This window comes from Natrix helvetica, assembly GCF_964273705.1.
Source record: "Natrix helvetica genome assembly, chromosome: 1".
Taxonomy (NCBI): domain Eukaryota; kingdom Metazoa; phylum Chordata; class Lepidosauria; order Squamata; family Natricidae; genus Natrix; species Natrix helvetica.
Window position 1 is genome coordinate 280,268,974 of NC_138548.1, and position 22,939 is coordinate 280,291,912.

Genomic DNA, 22,939 nt, shown 5'->3' on the forward strand with positions numbered 1-22,939 from the left:
ATCAAGATCGCATGGTGTGTTAATACCACTTTAAAATGCCTTGGTAAGGCCACGCTTGGAATATTGCATCCAGTTTTGGTCACCGCAATGTAAAAAAGAGGTTGGTACTCTAGAAAGAGTTCAGAGAAGAGCAACGAAGATTATTAGGGACTGAAGGCTAAAACATATGAAGAACGGTGCAGGAACTTGGTATGTTTAGTTTAAGGAAAAGAAGAGACATGATAGCAGTGTCTCAATATCTCAGGGACTGCCACAAAGAAGAGGGAGTCAAGCTATTCTCCAAAGCACTTGAGGGTAGGACAAGAAGCAATGGAAACTAATCAAGGAGAGAAGCAACTTAGAACTGAGCAGAAATTTCCTGACAGTTAGAACAATTAATCAGTGGAACAGCTTGCCTTCAGAAGTTGTGAATGCTCCAACACTGGAAGTTTTAAAGAAGATATTGGATAACCATTTGTCTGAAGTGGTTTAGGATTTCCTGCCAAGGCAGGGGGTTGGACTAGAAGACCTCCAGGGTCCCTTCCAACTCTATTATTCTATTCTATTCTAAATACAGTATTTGCATCATGTGGAATACAAAAAAGAGAGGATTTTATTAAGTTCCTTTGTGTGACTAGATAAACGTTGTAAAAGGCAAAGATAAACCAGGGAACAAGTGAATGAAAGAGAAATAACAGTTTAAAAAAATATGAATCCCATCTTTGGGATTTGATGGCATTCTTTTTTACTGTTCTGAATAGCTTTTTGAAAAATATGGGTAAGTGCACTTAAATGCAAGATACTTCTCTGTGAATATGGGTTTCTCCAAATTCTAGTGGCATTAATAGTAAGATATTAGCTTTAATGTTCACAACAGCCTAATCCAGAAATTGTTTATTAGAGCCCCAAATGTTGAATCCAATGAAAATTAGCCACCAGCCTTTAAATTGTATTTTATTCCTTAAGTTTCATTTGTCATAGAAAGAAATATGAAATCTGCATGCAACTCCCTAAATATTTCAAACATTTAAATAGTGTATGATAATTTAGCAGTACAATACATTATACAGAAAGGTAATATAGGGAAATGTCCTATAGTATATTTACAATTGAAAAGGTAGTTTTGTTATTTGTATTTTTTATAAAGAGGAATGTACTGCTTACCAGTGAAACGATTACATTCGAAATAACAGATTGTTGCTTTATGACTAAAAGTTAAATGTCCATTCCCCCACCAGAAACATCCCTTCCCAATAATAAGGTACATTTTTGGATAATTCTAAGATACAAATTTAAGAAATCATACACAATATACCTGAAGATATCACAACACAAAATTGCAAACTTTAGAAGAACTTCAGGTAAGAAAAAAGTGGCTTTTCCATATTAAACTGCTTTAGAAATATTTTTATCCACCAAAAGAGTATATTTATATTGTCCCATCTGCAGGGATTAGAAAACAAACAGCTTTTATCAATTTTGTAATGAGAAATCTTATTTCCAAATTTTACAGCAGTAGATATCAAGGTACAGAACAATCCCTAGCTTAGCCCCTCTCACTCCATAGAAAAGGACACACCAAAAATGTTTATTGTGGACTAGAAATCTGCCCTCCCCATGCTAAAAAAGAGTGACTGTTCTAGATTTTGTTTTTAAGAAATTAAGATTCATTTTATGAGCTTATAAAGCCCAATATCGAGTCATAGGAATAGAAGTTATGAAATTACGATTATACAAGTACATTTTAAATGAAGATTATGATTCATGATATTTTTCACTAGAAAGGAGCCATGTATAGGATCTAATATATAAAGACACTTATGAAATCTGGTGGCTTTTTTACAGCTATAAAATGTAAAAAGTGATCCTTGGTAACAAGAAAAGTGCTTTATAATTAACATAGATGTTGAGTTGTGTCTTGTGAGAAGTCATCTTTGTTGTCCATCTTTCTTATGCCCATCAATTAATCAATCCCATTTCTTCTACTAGACATCACTCTCTTATTCTTCATAAACTCTGAAAATATAAAAGTAAAAAGTCAGAAGGAAATATAAAAGTAAGCCTGATCAAACAGTGAAACAACCCCACAAGCTCTTCAGTAAACTAAAATTCAAAGCACTGATCCCTCAGCCTTCTTGGACAAATGAGATCTAACATCTTCTGTTCTTTCTAAATCTTATGCTACTTAATCAACTTGCTGGAAGCATTAAAACAGAATTTGTATGGCCATTGGCCAGGGATGCTATAGAAGTAAATCTGTGCATTGCGTAGAGGATTGGACTAGATCAGTGTTTCTCAAACTTGGCGAATTTAAGTCCTGTGGACTTCAACTCCCAGAATTCCCCAGCCAGCTATGCTGGCTGGGGGATTCTGGGAGTTGAAGTCCACAGAACTTAAAGTCGCCAAGTTTGAGAAACACTGGACTAGATGGTGAAAAGTGATATATGATGATTCTGTGAACAGCAATATCAGCTCCCACTATTGTCTCCCACTATTACTGTTCAATAGTTAGTACTATTCAGTGGCATATTGCCTCTTAAAATGGTGTTTAATAAAAGTAGCTTTCTATATATGTTTAAGGCAATGCTAATATTTTGTGTTCTGTCAATGTTGGGTTAATTATGAGTTTTGTTATATTGCTGTGGTTTGCCGTGGCATATCTAAACTGTTTTGAAAGATATGTAAACAGTTGGTCAACAATACATTAGGAAATACAGAATGCGAGATTTAATATAGGAAGAGATCTAGAAGCTGTTTTGTGAATATCTTCAAGAAGCTTTGACATGTGTTTCGAAGTAAACTCTTCAGGTTCAACAGCAGTTGATTAATGGTAGAAGCGTGCTTGTTTATAGGCAATTGCTGTAATTTATAGCTTTTATTTTAAGATCAGAAACCTATAAATACTGAGAATGGGCAAAAATGTTTAATAAAACAAAGATGCAAATATTTTACAAAGTATAGCTGTGAATCCAAGTTCAGTGTTTGGAATTAGATCTCCTTTCATATATTATTGTATTAATTCATAGTGAAAAGTCTCTTAGATTTGTTTGCTCTGTTCCCACAATGTCCTTAACCCAGCCGGTCACTCCCACAGCCAAATCTCTTGGCAGGTCTATATTGAGAATGTCAAATCCCCACTCACTTTTTCTAAGGAGGGCCTGGAGGGTAAGGGCAATCTGGATGATACAGCCAGCCCTTCCCTATTTGTCATGTAGGCAACAATAGGTATGGTTTAGTTAGAGGCATCTGCAAGATTAGATGTTTTTGTCCAAATGACCAAGGGATTGTTGCACGAATATGATGCAAGTTCTACTCTCTTTATATACATGTATGAGTTCACAACATCATAAAGAAGGGACAGAGCTCATGTTACAATGGCATAATGCTGCTTTATTCTCTTCCTGCAGACAGCTCTGGGCCTGGTCACTACAGGTAATCAGTATTTGGTTGAAACGTTGGAATGCTAGGCCTTTGCTGTGAGTAAATGTTGTAAAGATTATTGCTTTTTCAGCTGTTCTTTCTTTTCACATCTCTATTTGGAGGAGAAGATATTCAAAACAGGCTAATATACTAATTTTTCTCATGGCTGGAATTACTCTACATTTGTGTCTCATGGGGCACATTTAGAATTGACCTTATGCTTCAGGGACCAAGTCAACCATTCCTATTTGATGTTCCCACACATATTGTGACAATGAGGCAACTATATTCTATGACACATTTCAAGTAAGCCATCAGGTACAATGCACGTTTATCCCTGCTACATATTAACAGAATCTTACAAGTCTGAAAGTACAATTTCCCCTCAGAACACTTAGGGTCTCTTCTGAAGCTCTTGTTCCACCCACTATGCAGCTGCAGGCTATGTTGCATCTTGTCTGACCATTAACTAGGCAGCATCTCTTTGCCCTGTCTCCCAAGGTCTTTCACAATACAGGTATCAATAATCTGTGACATATCTGATAGAATCCAGCACTAACTATGTAACTACTACTTTTGGTCCAGAAAGGCACACCACAAATGCCATTAAGGACCCAAAATTTGCTATTCATTAGTTTAAAAAGTGTGGTAATAAATGCAAGCTTATTTACCTTATCAGTGGGACTAAATTGTAAGAATCAGCAAATTTGTTACAACACTCCTCCCACTGTTGCATTTATCCATTTACAAAACCAGCAAAATTATAATTAAAATTATCGATTATTTCTAGATATGACACCTGCAGATCCTTAAAACCTTCAAAAGTTTCCAATATACAATTTAAACATTAATTGTTGGGCTCTGCCCAACTTCTGATGATAAAACCCCTCCTCTCTTTTGGGGAACAGGAGTATATTCTCCAAATAGTACCTTCAGTGTTTTGCTTGTATTTTGAGCTTTTATCAAAGGGGAACTAGGTAGGTAATCAGGCAGTCCCTTTGTTCCTAGAAGTTCATCTTCTTCTGCTGTTTCACCTCAGGGCAGGTGTGCTAAAGCTTATTGAAGCAGAATACTGAAGGAAATAGCTGTTTACCAAAGTCTCTATTCATCTCTTTTATACAGAGAAGCAATCTTCTGGCCTTTTCACCTGGGAAACAGGCATTTAATTTGTTCTCTAACCACAAGGGTTTTTGTTGTGTGATCCTGGGGATATCACCTAGGAAGGTGTTTTTGAAAGATACTTATGTTACATTGGGTAGCTGGACAAAGATTTATCGTACTGGTGCCCAATTGCTAAGCCAGAGATGCAGTAAATATATGTAGTGATATATTAGAATTCTTCTATATTTTTTATCCTTTTATTATTTTTTTCGTAAATAACTCAAGGTGTGAACATATTTAATCCTCCTCTTATTTTCCCCACAACAACCCTGTGAGATAAGTTAGGCTGAGAGAGACGGACTGGCCCAAAGTCACCCAGCGGGCTTTCATGCCTAAAATGGGATTAGAACTCACAATTCTAATCTCAATTCTAATTCACAATTCTATATTAGGACGTGGTTCTAGATGCAACATAATTCTAAAAGTAGAACTTTAAGGTTTTCCAAAAAAGTCTGAACTCTAATGTTAAAAGATTGTACTTGCAGTTATAATGGACTGTCTCTGCAGTAGCCGAATGGAAGGACAGAATCCTTAGTGTATATTGTATAATAAACAGGTTTTCTCTTCATGTTTAGGGATATAGTTGTAATTATTATTATTTATTTCAGGCACGTAGACTGAACATTCAAAACTTCTTATCCTTTGAACCCATAACAAATCTTGGTTCTTGGTCAGGTATAAATAAAATTTATTTACAGTGTGTAAGATATGGCCAAAACATGTCATCTCTGCAGAAAATGGTCAAACAGCACACCAGGTAGATCACATTAAATAAAACAATTTCCCCAATATGAATATCCATATCAGTCAGAACTTCCTTTTCACCTTGGACAAATGATATTATACTTTAAAAAAACACCTATGTGTCCCAGTTCTGTGACTTCTCCAGATATTATAACAACGTTCTGCACCTATGCTTTTAATTAGAATGGCCACTTCAAACTGATAAATTAAGGAAATTAAAAAATATCCCCTTTTAAATTTTCATTGCTCTACTGCCCTCTATGTGATCCTAGCTAAGAAAGATAATTTCAGACCTTTTAAATATTCAGGCTGATAATGTTTCACATGGGCAAATAATTTCCACCTCCAAATTAGAGAGAAGGAGAGTTCTTGCCGAAGTGCGTTTTTAGAGGGCATTTATAAAATCACTTAGTTCAGGGGCTTTATATGCCTATTAATATCAGCTTTGTGTCCCTAGGAAAATGGCTTCTCTCAGGATTCCAAATGTGATGGAGGTCTGGTGATTTTAACTATGTTACCTCTAGCAGGATTATGCCAATTAGTCCAAAGGGCTCTGGATGAAGTGGAGGAAGCACTTCTCTAAACCAGTTGCTGGGAGCACTGAAGCAATTTGTTTTGTAACAGAATTATAAAGTTCAGATTGATCCAGAAGATGTTTTAACTTTTACTTTCATGGTATCTTTAGATATTGTCACAATGCTTTGCCAAAATCAATGCCCATCAGAAGTGTCTGGTCAACGACCACACATCTGGGAAGAAATGAATGGCAACTTTGAAAACAATAGCCCAGCACATCTGAAATTACTAAGTTATAAGAGAGACTTTTAAAACATTTGATTAGGTGAAAGCTTTGTTTATAGGTGAAGAAATTCCAGATATAAGGTGATCTTTCCTGAAGCACGCTGTTTAACTTGAATTCAGACTGAGCTTTGTGCATAATATAATCCGTAAGCAAAATGATTGAATCAGAAATGATTTTAGTATTAGGCTAATTCAGGGTTGTAGCTAAATTTTAGAACTTGATTTTATTAAAGGAGTTTAGCAAAGAATAAGCAGAGGATCTTTTTCAATTCACCACACAAGCATAATAAGAAAGATAATTTAAAGGATAAGACATCTGTTTCCCAGAAGGCTTTTATTTTTTTAAAAAAAAATTCTCCCCAGGGCTGTCTTCTCAGGAAAAAAAAGTTGAGACTCTATTTGTGTAATGGATAGCAAAAAAAATTAAAACAGAGTGGAGCTCTTTTTTTCTTTAATCTTTGGTTTAATCCTCCCCTGCACCCACTGCAAGAGAGTAGTAAAACTAGTCTTGTGAAACAGAATTATGTAGCAGAAGTAGAAATGCAGAATGCATTGCATTTGCAACGGCTTCTGAAAAATAATAAACATTGCTTCCTGCTCATTCCCTACACATTGACCACTTATTACACACACACACACACACACACACACAAGGAAAAGACAAGCATAATTTATGTTTCATCTTGCATGCATAAAACATGACTAAAATATTAGTGATCATCCTTATATTAACACTTTATCATAAATTGTTGTTGGATTTAAGTAATAATTAAAATTTGGAGTGGCATATTAGTCAGTAAGAAGGTAGGTAACACACTGGCTCCAGGCTTAAGCAGAAGCTTTTTGTTTGTGTGGGTATGTTTTTGAGTCAGTTTTGACTCCAGGTGACTCCAGGAGTAGTCCCTCAGTTTTCTTGGCAAGGTTTTTCAGATGTGGTTTGCCATTGCTTCCTTGCTCCAGTTGACGGGTGGGGGAGTGATGGGCCTAAGATAACCCAACTGGTTTTGGATCTAAGGCAGCAGTAGAACTCATGGTCTCCCACAGTTTCTAGCCTAGATATAATTGGCTTTCTAAAGAAAACCTACCTCAGCAGAAATATAGATACATTAATCTGTCATTTAATGTATTACACTCTTTCAATAGGATACGTTTTTTCAAGTTAGATTGAGCTTATATCTACAGAGTGACACCTAGCATGCTTGTCACGGTAATACTGAATCAGACATATGTCAGAGACATCTTTTTTTTCAATAAGCAAATTTGATTAACAAGAAAGCCCTCTTGTTATAATAATGCTATATGATTGACCTCACCTGTATATAATCAATTACCCACCTTTCTTTTTCTTTCCATATTGTATACCACTTAAGTAATCTTTTTGTACTTGGGAGTTTAGGATGCAAGCAGTATTGATGGCCACCTCGGAATCGTGACTTCATTGTGACTCTGAAATAAAAACCAATTTGTGAGTACAGTATGGAGTGGCTCCTACAATTTTAACAAACAAGATTTGTTAACACCATAATTAGTTTCTCATTCTTCAGCTGAAGAAGCTTCTTGAATGAGAAGTGAAATATCTTCAGAAAAACCAGAAAGTCCAGTTGCCTCTTGAAAAAAGCTCCTTTGGACAACCATAATTAGTTAACTATCTCTTTCTACTATAAGCATTAGGCAAACTGTCTTTCCAGGTGTTGCTAATCTAGATTTCTCAAAACATCCTTTATTATTGACCATATTGGCTGGGACTGTTGTGATGTATGTAGTATTGGGACATCTGGAAAATGACAGTAGTTCATTACCCTCTTAAGAGCTATTTTGTGTAATGGCTGCACATGTTCTATTTTTCTCTCCACACCTGAAACCTTTATTGCATTGTTGCATGCGATGTTGGTATTAGGCAGAACCTTCCACTTCAAGTAAGTCACAGTTCATTCACTGGTAAACAGACTGCTGTGTCATCTGCATTACTGCTGTTAAAATTCTGTTAGAGAATTGGAGTTGGGAGAATAGAAAGTCTGGATGTGCTTGGTTCATCCTTCTGGCAATCAAGCTCTTAACTAAACAAATTGTTAAATGATAGAGAAAAAAAAACAAATCTCTAAAGCAGCGTGGATCACTCTTGGCAAGATTCAGATACTAGGTGGATCTATTTTATACCCCAAAAATCTATTTTTATGCTCTCCTATGCATTACATTCATTTTTGATGCATGTAAATAACATTTCCCATATTCAGAGGTCAGAAATGGAAAATTGTATATATGTATCTTCCTGTTCTATATAATGAAACTTCCTAAGAACCAGAAGATTTTTCAGAAATCTGCAGCTCTCAGATGCCAGCATAACTTTAAAGTGATAAAAGCTACTATAACATTCCTAATCTTTGCCGTAGCAACCACCTTGACAATATTTGCAACTCTAGTTCTTGTGTGTTTTTTTTCTGTCACACCAAATGCCTACTTATCCTCTAATGGATTTCTTTGGTGCACTATGGCCTCATTCCTCTTGGCCCCCTTTCTTTTCTAAATTTGTGTAAAATGTTAGAACAACATAACCATACCAAACAATCATTTAACACTAACCAAGTGACACCCACCAAGCTATGGCATTCCCACCAAACCACACTCACAGAAACGGTAGCTTACCGGTAGTTATTAACTTACATGAATCCCAGCCCTTTATGTCTGTGTGTATATGTACACATATACACACATAGAATGTTTCAGTTGTGCTTGTAAAAATAACAACTGCCGAGCTTCTTATTCATGAGTGATAGTAACATAGCTCATACTGCATATCACATAAAGTCATTTTGTTCCATTACGCATAGTGAGCAATATTATCTCATTCTTTGTATCTTATAATCTTTGGTTTATAGATTAGCATGTTGCCTGAAATTAGTAATCATGGTTATTCAATGAACTAGAATTAATCAGTCTAGGGATTGATTGTATTCACATATCACATGAATGCCTTTAGGACAGACATATCTTGACAAGTCCTGATAGAGTAAATTTTACAATATTTTTCTCTCTGATTATGATTTAAATTACTTGTTATAGGAAATTTGTCTGTCTGTCTGTCTGTCTGTCTGTCTGTCTGTCTATATCTATCTATCTATCTATCATCTATCTATCTATCTATCTATCATCTATCTATCTATCTATCATCTATCTATCTATCTATCTATCTATCTATCTATCTATCTATCTATCTATCTATCTATCTATCTATCTATCATCTATCCACTCTATACAATGACATTGAGTTAACATATAAAAGCATTAACAGTCCTAACATTTTCAATGCTGAAGTCTTGTTGAATTTAGTTTGAGATTGCAACCTTATACATCCTATTCAAAATAATTCTTTTTAGACAAGGTTTACATTGCAACAGAGAAGAAGAGAAAACTAGAAACAGAAAGAAAAACAAAATGTACCAGCCTGGTAGGCAACTAAGTTTTAGGATGATCTAATTTTTTAAAAAGTGTTTTTGTCTTATGAAAAATAGAAAAAAAAATAGAAGGGATCTTAAGACTGCATGCTCAGAGGCTTAATTGTGAGAGTTTTTTTTTTTTGCTGTTTTTAGCAAACAGGGAAAATGTTCTCTAATAGGCATTTCAGTTATATTTCTACCTCAGAACTTCTGCCTTTTCCCTTTGACTGCCAGATCTGGCCGAGCTTCTAAAAGTCTGGCATTCACAGCTCCCTTATCCCCATCCTAAAAAAGCTTTTGGTTGTTTTTCTGCTAGCCTTCCAACATCCCACTTCTACTGGCATTTTGTTTGTGAGAGCACACTGTTGTTTGGTTTTCCCATCAGGCAGCCCAGACGAGTCCTTGGCAGCCAATGTTCAGGCAGGAAAGCCTCGCACTGCTTTTGTTATGCTGATGCACGTTTCTGAACCCTTTGTCAGCTTCGGGTCACTGATGTAATGGAGACATAACTGTCTATGCAGGCGGACTGGGAAAGAGCTACCTCCATACCTTCTGGAAGTTTGAACATTTCTCAGGACCTGTCAGAAAAAGGAGGTCACTGGCACACTGGACCACAGAAGCAGTTGGAACAGGCCTTTCATGATTTTCAAATGAAAGCTGATATTTGGGGAATACGGAGGGGGAGCAAGAGGAGGACACCCTCCCTTCCTGTCCATGAAGCTATCTTCTGAGTTTATTTCTCATAAAAGGTAGTCATCGTCCCCCCCCTCCCCAATCCTGGATGGCCAAGCCATCCAAAATTTCACACTAAGCTCTTGAGGAGTCCATACTAACAATGAATCGCTGTTTCAGAGAGCCATTTTTTCTTTCTTTCTGAGAATTTCTAAAGACAACTTTCTATTGTTGGGAGATTGCATGACCCTTGTGAAGCAGAGTTTGTAGGACACACATTTTTGCACTGGCCCTATTTATCAAAATTTTATATAGCTTCTTCTATAATATATTTCTGTTCAGTGGTGAAATTCATTTTTTTTTACTACTGGTTCTGTGGGCGTGGCTTGGTGGGCATGGCAGGGGAAGGGTACTGCAAAATCTCCATTCCAGCCCCACTCTGGGGCCAGTCAGAGGTGGTATTTGCCAGTTCTACGAACTACTCAAAATTTCCACTACCGATTCTCCAGAACCTGTCAGAACCTGCTGAATTTTACCCCTGATTCTGTTATTTCTAAGTGCCAGTTTTTTGTGTGATTACCATTGCTGTGTATTAGCAACGGAGTAAGTCAATTTATGCAGATAGTACATTTGAATATTGCTTTAAGATTATTGGCCATAGATGCATTGGATGGATGCATTACATTTTTGCAACTGGTCTTCAGATATAATGTTGCATTTATCATATACTTACTATCATATTATCATAGTGATGTCTGGAGCACAGATTCTCAACTCTCTTGCCCACAAAGGCTGGGTATATAGCCTCAGGGCAAGGCAGTTCTGAAATTCCACTCCCCTCCCTTCTCCCTATCCCATATCCATGTTCATTAACTCTCAGTTGATCATCACCCCTGTGTATTGCAGATTTGAACAGTTATGCATAGATATATCCCTGTTTTTGTTTTTTTTCTCAATAAACACAGGATGTTTAAAACAGCCACAAAAAATATCCCTAAGCTGCTACTCTTCAGATGGTTGTAATTCCCAGACTATTCCTGGTGGCTGGGAATTTGTGAAAGGAAAATTGCAGCATTTCGGGGGTGGGGGGATAGATTAAGGAAAGGCTACTATAGGATCAAGTTCAGAGAGAACATACTCTGAATTCTACAATTTTGGTAAAAGGAATTGTGAAACAACATGCTAGATTCAGCCTAAAGTTATAGGGTTAATATTCTTCCCAGAAGCCTATGCTATTGGATTAATTTATGCAAAGACCTGTTTTTGGTAGGAAAAGATTCTCTATGCACTTAGCTATTTATTTTATTGACCTACTCTCCTGCCATAAAACTGATTTTCACTTTGGCTTTTTTATTCAGGTGAATCAAATTTATGCCCTAGCTTCATTTTGTTTTATGGATGTAATGTATTATTATTATTATTATTATTATTATTATTATTATTATTATTATTATTATTATTATTATTATTATTATTACAAAGCTTCAACTACAATTTTGGGCAAATATTATTTTAAACAAATAATATATCAGAAAATATTGAATCTGCTGTGTTTGAATTCCTTCAAATTTACTGAGAAATTATGAATTGAAGGGATTTACTTCCAAATGACTGAATATATAATTTGATTGTTATGAACTATCTTGAATATTGATGATCAACTTATTTAACAGCCATATATACCAGACCGAGTGCAAAGAGTGGAAGAAATTGTTTTGACAAGGCACATTCTTCCCTGCTATAATAAATATTTTTATGGTGTATATTAAACAATTTGATATTGCTTGCAAAGAAACAATGCATTAGCAATCCACCGCAATTCTATTTTTAATTTCTTGATTTTGCATAAATCTCTATAGGCATGCATTATCCTCTAAAATCTCAACATTTTAGCTTTTTTCCTCCTCTCACTCTGGTTATAGCCGTGTGCAGAAGTGCTTCATGTTCATTGAATGAGCACAGAGGTAAAGGGGTTTGATGCACAGCGCATGAATAATCCAGATATCACCCATCTCTGAACTTTGAACTGTGATGAAGTGTATGTGTCTATATGCCAGTTCCAAAATTAATTTTAGGAATGATCCTAATAGATTATAATAAAACAGAGTGCAAAGCCAATTTATTTTAAAAAATGAACATCTGTTAATTCTTATTTCGGTCCTGGTAAGAGTGGATGGGCACATTATAGAAAATGCATGTGAAATGAAGAACAATGCAGATAAGTTAAATAAGATGTCAGAAATGATAAAAGCACCATTTTAAATAACTCTTATGGATGCAGGAGCTCAGTTTATTTCTGCTACAGAAGTCAGTTAATAAGCAGACTACAAATTAGTATATTTCTTTGAATGTTTACATTCTGAGTATCTTATGAAATGTTTAATTATTATTGTAAGTTAGTTGTATTGGTGTTGAATTCATCCATTTTCCCACTCTTCAACAGATTTAGCCTTAGAAAATATTTGTATATCTAACCAGAAGGGTTCAGAAAGAAAAAGTTCAGTGAAAGAAAATCTTAAGACTCTTTTTTATGTTTGTCTTTCTTCATACTTCAGTATTTTTTTAAGCCTTAAAGATTAATAAATTTGGAACCACATGTAATATATGGGTCTGCCTGAGAAACATTTGGAGTTATCAATATGAAAAATCTGAAATTACCAGCAATTAAATCAAGCAAAGAAATTCAACTGGTTCCAAAGGCAAACTAAAAGGAAGCATCAGAGAGTGTTGTTTGGAGTTTTCAAACAATGACAATGAAAAATAAAATCCCTCTTGGCTTACAGAACATTGTTTCCTGGGACAAATTTGTTCTCTTCTTTTGCTAGAGCAAAAGAATCAATGTGATTGTTTTTTTTAAAAATGACTGTGGGAAAAAATATTTCTTAAGAAGTGGAATAGTGTTTGCTTTTGCCATCATTCCAACACAATAGTGAGATAAGCTGTGTCTTTCGGTTCATAGATCACTCATCGTTTCAATGAGGAGTCACAAGAGAGTGATAAAAGTGAGCAGGCAATGACTCTTTTTAATATCTTTACTGTGGAAGCTGTTTTTTATATGGTAGTATCCAGTATGGAAAAAACATCATTCTGGACACTTCCTTTCCTCAAAGTGTGATGAAGCAGGTGAATCTTAATTCTACAAGAGAGCCTTTTCCCCAACTTCTGCCAACTTTTTCAAACTAATATCTATGATGTCCTGAGTTATATCATTGTGGTGCACGTCTAAAATGAAAGAAGCCACTGGATATTTGGCATTATGTACTTTAGCTAGTAAACATTTTCAAGTGGGGGGGGGAGTCTACTACTGAAATACACCACAAGAAAGATGTTATGTGATGTGAAAGTAGCTATTGCTACTTTCCTCCATCTCTCATATTTGATTTATCACTTGGAAGAAAAGGAAATATTGCAATGCAGAAGTGTTCTGTTTCTTGCATCAGTTGACACAGAGGAGAGTGAGCTGTGATGTACTAAAACTATCCTTTTTTAAAAAAGTAGGACCAGTTCATTTACATTTGTTACTTAAGTGGGTTTTCGAGCCCATACAAAAAGTTCTATGCGGGATTTTTTTAAAGGAAGATTTCATTAGCATGTTTTTGATATGGAAGTCAAAGGGGTGAGGAGTGAGTATTATATAAAGTTGGCATGATTAACAATGACTTTGCAAGTGATGCTATTTAGCACAAATTCCCAAAGTGGTAGAAGTGATTTGGGGTACTGAAATCAGCAGCTTTACTCAGCTAAGAGATATTCCTTATGTATAGTGCAAATGTTTAGTAGCAGTACATCTCACTGAGCTTAATGGACTAAAAAATAAATATACTCGGTATTACATTACAGTTAAAGGTTTTTAGTCACTTAAGAGAATGGGATTGAAATAGTTGCACTGTCTTGCAGCATTTTATAATAAAGATTTTGCGTTAATTGCTTCTGTGAAGATTAAGATTCAGAGTATGGAAACTCTAATGCCCACACATACACAAATAAATAAGTACAGGCATATAAACAACTGAAAAGATTTATTGCATTTCTAACTTCATATTGCATTTTTAGTTTACACTTAATAAATTAACAATGTTTCCTAAACGTAAGAGAAAAAACAAGTTTCCAGCTATTTTGCTACACTAAATATGATATGCTTCTGTAATAAACAGATTATTTTAATCATTTTAACATTTGCAGAAAAGCAGACTTAAATTAGATTTTGATATAACACCATTTCTTAAAAAAACTTACATGATCATTCGTTCCTTGCAATATGGATATTTTGGCCGCTCTTCAAGTTTCTGAATATCAGATAATCTTATTTTCGGACCCTTTCTTAAGCATTTGCATTTTGATCCTATAAGACAAAACGTATGTGTCCATTTGTGTATGGACTAAGTTCAAATATTATTTTAAAATCTACAGAAACATCTGATTTGTTTATAGTTTCACTTTAAAAAACAAGTGCTATATTTGTAAACATTTTTATATCAAGGCTTCAATCCTTCATATGCTTAAGCAGTTTACATTCAGTTGAAGTAGACGGAAGATGTGTGAATGTCTCTCTTTATATACAGAAATTAGATCTATTAGACCTAGTAGGGCTAACTCCCAAGTAAATCCACTGGATTGCAACCTTTCTGTATAACAAGCCATGTGACAACCCCATCTTATTACTTCCGCACCTGCTGTGTTGAAATTTAATGACAAAGAAAAGCTTAAGGAAAATAAACAATATGACCAATGACTTTCATGGGTGTTAATTTCTTTCCTTTTGATAAATATTAAAAGAGTATGCCAAGAGCATTCCAAATTCATCATTTTACACTCTACAAACTTCAAAAAAATAACACAGTATCAAGCTGGGCCAAAGAGAAATTTAACCACAAGCAATTCAAGCCTTCCAACAAAACCAAAATGTTAAAAAAATTATTGATACCTGCACCTGTTTGAGTTCTGTTCACTTTTTCCACTGTGCAAAACCTTGAATGAGTTCACCCTTTAAAGCTGATCATTCCAAGAAGTAAACTTTGGCTGAAAAATTAAATGCCAACCAGGGCTACGCATGGCTTTTCATGGGAGCTTTGCAAAAATTTCTCATTTTTGCAAACCTATATTCTGGGGTCTCTTGTCATTTTTCTTTTTCTAAATCCTTCCAAGGACCACAATTGTATTTCAGTCTGCTGTTTCGGTGAAGGATGAAAGGGAAAAAATGCCAGAGTGAGTGAGAGAGACGGTGGTTAGTGAGGAACCTGTAACTTACCTTCTACGCTGGTAAAGCAGATTACAAGGACCAATATGAGGAGAACTGCGGTCAAAAGCTTCATAGTAAGACCTGAAGAGCCTAGAAATGGGTTCACTTAGGTCTCACTGGGTTAACCTGCTTTCTCTTTGCCCCCGGGATTGTTCAGATAGAAGGGGTCAGATGGTGTTTGAGGGATGCCAGGCCAAAGGACGGATCGTGACTGACTCGTCCGGCTTTCCTCTCCTGGTTTCTGTTGTGTCTCTTCCTGCACGTCCCGCCAGTTTCAGCTCCTCTCTGCCTGAGCACGGAGGCTTTCCTCCTCTTTTAAAACAGCTCCTGCTGCCCTTTTCCTCTGACTCATTAATATGCAGATAGACTCAGTTACTTTCAACAATTTCGCAATTCCCCCCTCCAAAGGGAGGGACTTACGGCGAGCAAAAATAGCTGATTCTGCTTAAGGCAGCGAAGTATCTTCGTGGGTCTCATAATGTAAGGAGAGAATATGAAGGTGAGAAAGACGGGGTGAAAAGCCTCCCCCCTCTCCACCTTCTCTCCCCAAAGAAACCCGGGGTGCAATCTGTCAGAAAACTCCCTTTAGCTGAAACTCTTGGGAAACTCATTGGCTCTCAGGTCAATGCACCTCACAAGGCTCCTATTGAGGATAAAACTGGAGGAAAGGATAGCATTAACCTCACACAGAGCTGGAGAGAGTGCAGAATACAAGTGATCCTAACAGTATAGGATTGAAGTGTGAATGGCAGCTCCCAGAATTTAGCACAGAATAACATTGATGCTTTGATTGTTAGGAAATATTTCAAAGTTTTGCAGATAACCTGCTTCCTTTCAGAGAGGATAGTGAATTAGTTGGCATTTCACCTTTTAAAGAGTGCAGCTCTGGGCCCTGCATTTTCTGCTACACACTGAAATCTAAGCATACTGTATTGCATATTCTGCAATGCATTATCACTGTATAATGACTGCCGCTAAAATTGGGGGCAGGAACAACACTGAACAGACTTGGCTGATGACAACCTACAATCTAGAACAATCTAACCTTTTGTGGGAGATCACCAGAAAATCTCAGAGCTGAATTGGGAAATTGAAAAAAAAAAACAAAAAAACACCACACACACACCCTAGAAAGAAGGCATTGGAAAAACCATTTCCATTCTTGTGCCAAGAATCAACTCTTCAGTAATCAAGCTTGATTTGATGGAGTCATGTTGAATTAGATGAATGAATGAATTTGGTGCAGGATTTCTGTCTGTTTTATTTATGCTAACATGAGACTAATTTCAGTGGTTATTAGAAATGGAATTCCACCAGCAAGCCATCCCTATGAAATATCTCCCTATGTGTAAACACTTTATCACGTCATTGGGGTGGCGGTGGGGGGGTGGATTGAAAGCATATGTTTCTCCAGTCTTCGACATCTAGATGATGTCATTTTTGTAGGAAGCACACTGAAGATTTAATGTCTACTGGTTAGAGTTGGCGCAAACCATGGGACTGTATGAAGGGGGCAAGAAAGTCTGCCCACCTCCAGTCAGAGACTGCCTTACATTGTGAGTCGGAGGTCTGTTACTGATGATCACTTATACTCTTTGCCAAGATATTTCAAACTGTGCTCCTCAAGAGCTGGATGCGGTTCCACAAGAATTTGCTGAGGTTCCCTAAGAGATTCATGACAAATTTTTTTAAAGAGCTCATGGAGATAGTTTTCTATCACTAGGGATTTATGTCTTGATCAGGAATTCCATATTTTTTTTCAACTAACAGGTTCACTAGCCTGAAATAGTTGGAAAATTGTGCTCTATAGTGAAAGTGCAACTTCCCCGGTTCTAGTTTTGGCTTCTTGAAACTTGAGTACCAAAGGGATATCAGAATCTGGTTGATTCTTAAAGTAGCTACTATTTGAAATCCTACGAATCAAATTCCTTATTGTGATCTGTTTAAATTGCACCTCTCTGCTAAATATTGTGGTGCTCCAGTTGAACAAGAACCTACTTTCAAAGTAAAATGGAGGGGACAAAATACAGGTTCTTCATGATTCCATCTTTATTCTTTATATTTGGTTGGCTTTTGTGTAATTTTTGTTTTATGTCTTTAACTTTTTGTGGCTTGAATAGCTATTGTGCTGGTGGCATGACTGTAACCCATTGAGAATCTCTGGGTTGCTGCAGATGAAAACAAAAGAATTGGGGGGGGGGGAATCCAGGCTTGTTTTCTAAAGGTGAAAGGGTCGATTAGGCCACTAAGTCCACCCTCTTCAATATGTAGAAATACAAATTAAAAACTTGCTATCTAGCCCCCACATAAACAAATTGAGTGAAAGAAAGGCCATCATTTTGGGGGGGGGGTAATTGGTTCCATTGTCCAAGTATTTTTACTATGGGAAGTTTTTTTTTTTTCAAAAAGTTTTATTGGTTTTTTAAAACATTTATAAGGAAAAGGGTAAGTGGAATGGTTACAAATTTTGGCAGTTGCAAGTGTGGCAGACGCCCCCTCCCTCCAAACTCATAGGTTACATCTAAATATCAAACATTAGTACATAATCATAAAAAATCAGCATATTAATTCTATAAAAAATAGTTTTCAATCGATTTATATAGTTATGATATATAGTCTAGATATAATTTCATTATTACTTTCGGTCTGTTTATAACATTGTGGTTTTCTTATTCATTTTTGTGATCTGAGCTTTCTTGGTGTTGCCCCTTCACCCACCGCTGGCAGAGCTCCGGCCCCTCCCGTGTCCTGTGTGACTGTCGTGGTGTCTTCTGTTTTTTCTAGGTTCGCTTAATTTTTTTCCATAAAGGCCTGTGCCTCTATGGGTGTGTTGATTCTGATTCTTGTCTCCTCCCAGAATATCAGCATACCTTCAGGCATCAACCATCTAAACCACACCCCCTTCTGGTATAGTTTATTCGCCAATTGTGAATAGTTTTTCCTTTTCTCCCTAATTTTTTTGGGGATCTGCTTCAGAATGGTTATCTCCCTGTCATGGTATGTCAGTGTTTGCCCCCTTTGTACACCCAGAATTTCATCTCTTGTGCTTTTCCTAAGGAATTTAATATGAACCTCCCTGGGTACATTGTGTGTTCTGGCATATGCTGAATTCACTCTATAAACCAGATCTATCTCCCATTCCATCTGCTGTTTATCTTTGTGTATGTATTCAGCTAGAATATTAGTCATAATGTCCCTTATGTTTTCCCCATCTGCTTCTATTACATTTTGAAATCTAAGATAAAAGGACATTCTCTCAAACTCTGTTTTCATTTGTTGGATATCAAGTTCTTTGTTTCCCTTCTGTAAAGCCTCTACCCCCCCTCTCGCCTCCGCCACCCCACCCTCCACAAGGTCCAGTCTCTGTGAGTTCTTATAAATTTGAGCTTGATTCTCTTTAATTTCATCTTTCATTTCCCTTAGCTGTTTCTTGATTTCCTCCTGGCCCTGTAAAATTTGTTGAAGCATTTGTTGAAGGTCCATCTCTGTAGTCTTAGGTTGCATCAGTTCTGTTATCTTTGACTGTGTGGCTGGACTGGATGTTGCAGATGTTGGAGCAGAAGTGGCAAAGCCAGGTTTTCCAGGAGGTGGTCTTTTTGGAGACATGGTTTATAAAACAAAGAGATCAGTCAGTGTAGAAACTGGGCAGCTGGAGAAGTAGAGCAGGCAGGCGAATCCAGAAGGCAGAGGATCCAAACAGGTGGGAGTTTCTTTAGTCACTCTAGTAATAGATGAAAGTTTTTTCTCCAAAGAGTTCAGGAAATAACAATCCACAAGAGATTCCTCTGGGTGACTCGGAGACAAAAACCGGAAGCCTGAATTTTAAAGGTGGAGTCAGGTTTCACAGTTCATGAAGACAACGGAAGTGTGCCATCTTGCCCTGCCAGCTATGGGCTCAGAGGCATAGAAAAAATTTTAAAAGTTCAAAAAGTTCTCAGGTCATCAATAAGTTCTGGAACTAAGTCCCATGAAAAGCACTTTTACTGGGGTGAGGCATCGTTAGTTGGCTCTCCCCCCTCCTCCTTCCCCTGGGGGCGAGAGCAGAATTTTAACAAGCCGCTTGTCCAAGGGGGGGGGAATCCCCCTCCCCTCTAGCCGCTCCTCAAAGAGTAAATCCGAAAGGTTAACTTTTAAAAGTACTGAAAAGTCTATCAATTCAAAAGTAAGGGGATGAAGAGAGGAAGCATCTCACCGCACCGCCGCTGCTTCCTTCAGTTTTGCATTCTCCGATCGGCATGGGGTGAGACGCAGGCGCGTCCTCCAAAACTGCTCCCCGGTGCCTGGAGCAAAGCGGAAAAGCCCCCACCAGCCGCCGCCGGTGCCAGAGCCTTCCGCGAGCCGCTCCTTCGGCAGGGCGCCTCTTCGGGGCGTCCTGTGCCCCCCCCGAAGACGGGGGAAGCCCACCGAAGAGCGGGAGCGGGCAAAGTCCTTGCCCGTCGCCGTAGCCGCCGGAACCGGAAGTCACTATGGGAAGTTTTTCTTGTGTTCCATTGGAATCTGCCTGAATTAAGCCCATTATATCTTATATTCTTTAATAACACAAAACAGGTCTTGAGCTTTTTCTGTGTGACATTTGTTCACAGGCTATATCTTTAGAATGCTTTCATATTCCCTATTAGTCATATTTTCTAAATATATCCAGTTTTTCAATCTGTTGTCATAGACTTGCATTTTAACTTGCTGATCATCCTTCTTGTTGCATTTTTCCAAACCTCCTCATATTTCTCCGAATTATTCAAAAAGGGTGGCATCGAAAACACAGGTAGTATGTGGCCAAAGTTGAATAAACTGGAATGATTACTTTCTGTGGTTTGGAAAGAGTACATCTGTTGATTCAACCCCCAACTGGATTTGTCTTTTTTTTGCATGCAGAACACACCGCTGGCTCAAATCCAGGCTGTAATCAATAACTATCCTAAGAACTTTTTCACAAATATCACTACCAAACCAGATATTCCCCATTCTATACATGTGTGTTTGATTATTATTATTTCCTAAGGGAAGAACTTTTCATCTAACTCTGTTAAATTTCATTTAATTACTTTCAGCCACTCTCTCCAATCTAAAATTGCCTGTTTTTTCTCCCAGCCAATTATTCAGCCATCTGCAATTCTCATTTCCTCAATCTTCTTATTCCAAGTCATTAATAAAAATATTAAAGAGTAGGACATCTAAGCCTGAACTTTGAGACATACCAGGTGATATTTCTACCCAGTTCCACAAGAAGCCTTTGATGAGCACTTTTCGAGTACAATTATCTACCTACCCAGTTCATCATCATTCACTTAACTGGATTATTAATCAGGATGTCATGATGAAATGGTCATCTACCAAGATAATATCAGAGGTAGTGCAAAATAAAAGTTCATATGGTATAGAATAGTTAAGAGACACCTTTTTCTACTCACATAAACCATGCCTGTATATGAATTCAATTTCCCCTTGTTTGTAGTGAATATGAGCACAGAGCATGGAAAAAGAGTGATTTTGATAAGTCAACATTCATGAATTAATTATTCAGCTAAAGGAAACCAGAAAAAATGGGCTGTCCTTCTTAATTAATTACATGACTATGAGAGCTTTCCTTTCAGAATCCAATATTGTTTCAATGTCTGAAGCTGGCAATTTAAGGAGTACATGCATACCACACGCACAAAGAATATACTGAATGATGTATCCATCCCCCCCCTCCCCAGCATGTTTCCCACTCATGTGAGACGTGCTGCTGACATGCTTGGAACATCTTGAATATCCTTGAGGCTTATTAATGCAAATCTCTGTGTTTCCTTCTTTCCCAAGACGTGCTTCTTCTGTACCTTCAAGTGCTTGTGTCTGTGTCTGTATGCATGTGTGCCTCTCTCACTGTGTGTGTGCTTCTCCCAGAAAATAAGCACTCTTGGGTCAGAGGTCATGGCAGCAAACATGCAAATGAAATGCATCCCGTACTGATCTGACAAAACTCACCTAGTGACCATCAAATTATTGTCTTGTTTTTTTAGTACATAGTTTAGAGGGAACAACAAATTAAGACATGAAAAATTCAGGCTAAGCCCTGCAAGGTTCCAAAGCATGGCTGGGTTGGGAAAAAAATAAGGAAACAATCATGTCTTACTTCTCAAGCTTAGCATATGAATTTAGAGATTACAGCAGACAAATCTGCTTGTGATTTATTTTCTTGCTTTTGGTTGGAATTAAATGTGTTACAAGTCATCACCATTATTTATCCAATAGTGATTAATGTTATTCAGAAACAGAATAGATGAGCCACTATGTTCCCTTGTTGGATCCATCCAGAAATGGTGAACATGGAAAGGAAAAGCAGAACAGCCTAAGCAGGAGCTACCAAAGAAGTAAAGGGTCAAGGAGACTGATCTGCAAATTTCTATAGCCTTAAGTTCACGGGATGGCAGATCACTACCTCTCTGCTTAGCCTGTCTCAAAAAAATAATAATCACAAAATAGGATCATGGCAACCAATCCAGATTCTGTGAAGCAATATGTCTTCTAAGGCACTCTACTTAGAGAGTGAAGACAAACATCTGAGACAGGAACTGAGGAGGCCTGCTTGATATCTGGAACCCAAACAATATTCAGGCCTTTTGAACTCACTTATATCCAGGTTGATTATTGGGATTCAGATAATGCTGCTTGCATAATGGATATGAGCTCTGTGGATAATTGGCATCCATGGGGTGCCATTGTATTTGCATTGTCATATGTGCACCCGGAGCTCTTTTATCAAAAGGTGAAAATCAAGTATCAATGGGCAAACAGAATGTGGTCCTCACTGTGGCTGTGGATGAAGGACGTGAATCACGCTGGTGATGGGATTCAATTTTTTTTACTACCGGTTCTGTGGATGTGGCTTGGTAGGCATGGCATGGCTTGGTGGGCATGACTTGGTGGGCGTGTCAGGGGAAGGATACTGCAAAATCTCCATTCCCTACCCACTCTGGGGGAAGGTTACTGCAACATCCCGAATCCCTCCCGATCATCTGGGACTCGGGAGGCAGAGAATAGATGAAGGTAGCGCCAGTCAGAGGTGGTATTTACCGGTTCTCCAAACTACTCAAGATTTCTGCTACCGGTTCTCCAGAACTGGTCAGAACCTGCTGAACACCACCTCGGAATCACATCCTTTACATGCCCAAACAGGTCATCCAACTCCCTTTAGGTCATCTTATTTCTAAGGGAGAGGATTTGAAATAATCTTGGGTTATTGGTGTCACTGTCTGGGTGGTAAATTAATAGTAGACAACAGGAAACAGGCTCTTTAATGATGGGTAGTAAGTAAAGGGTGGCACTTATTTGGGAAAGAGATACGAAGATTTCCCGGGAGATATGCTATATTTCAATTAGTGCTAAAGGTTAAAGTTTAATTAGGGTACACTTTAATTAACCCTAAAGGCAAAGGGAGAGGAGACATAATGGTGGAAAACAAGCTATTTTGGGGCAGAAGAGAAAGACAGCAAGCTAGCTCAGCACTGCA

The 22,939-nt window shown here is 37.4% G+C and overlaps 1 protein-coding gene across 1 annotated transcript; it reads right to left on the reverse strand.

The window, feature by feature from the left end:
• Positions 1-916: 916 nt before the first annotated feature.
• Positions 917-15,800, reverse strand: CXCL14 (C-X-C motif chemokine ligand 14). The gene is made up of 4 exons (XM_081934996.1): positions 15,460-15,800; positions 14,448-14,553; positions 7,441-7,551; positions 917-1,995 (listed from the first exon to the last, which is right to left on the reverse strand). Exons 1-4 carry the CDS (start codon positions 15,521-15,523, stop codon positions 1,980-1,982), a joined length of 297 nt encoding a protein of 98 aa, XP_081791122.1. The 5' UTR covers positions 15,524-15,800; the 3' UTR covers positions 917-1,979.
• Positions 15,801-22,939: the final 7,139 nt, after the last annotated feature.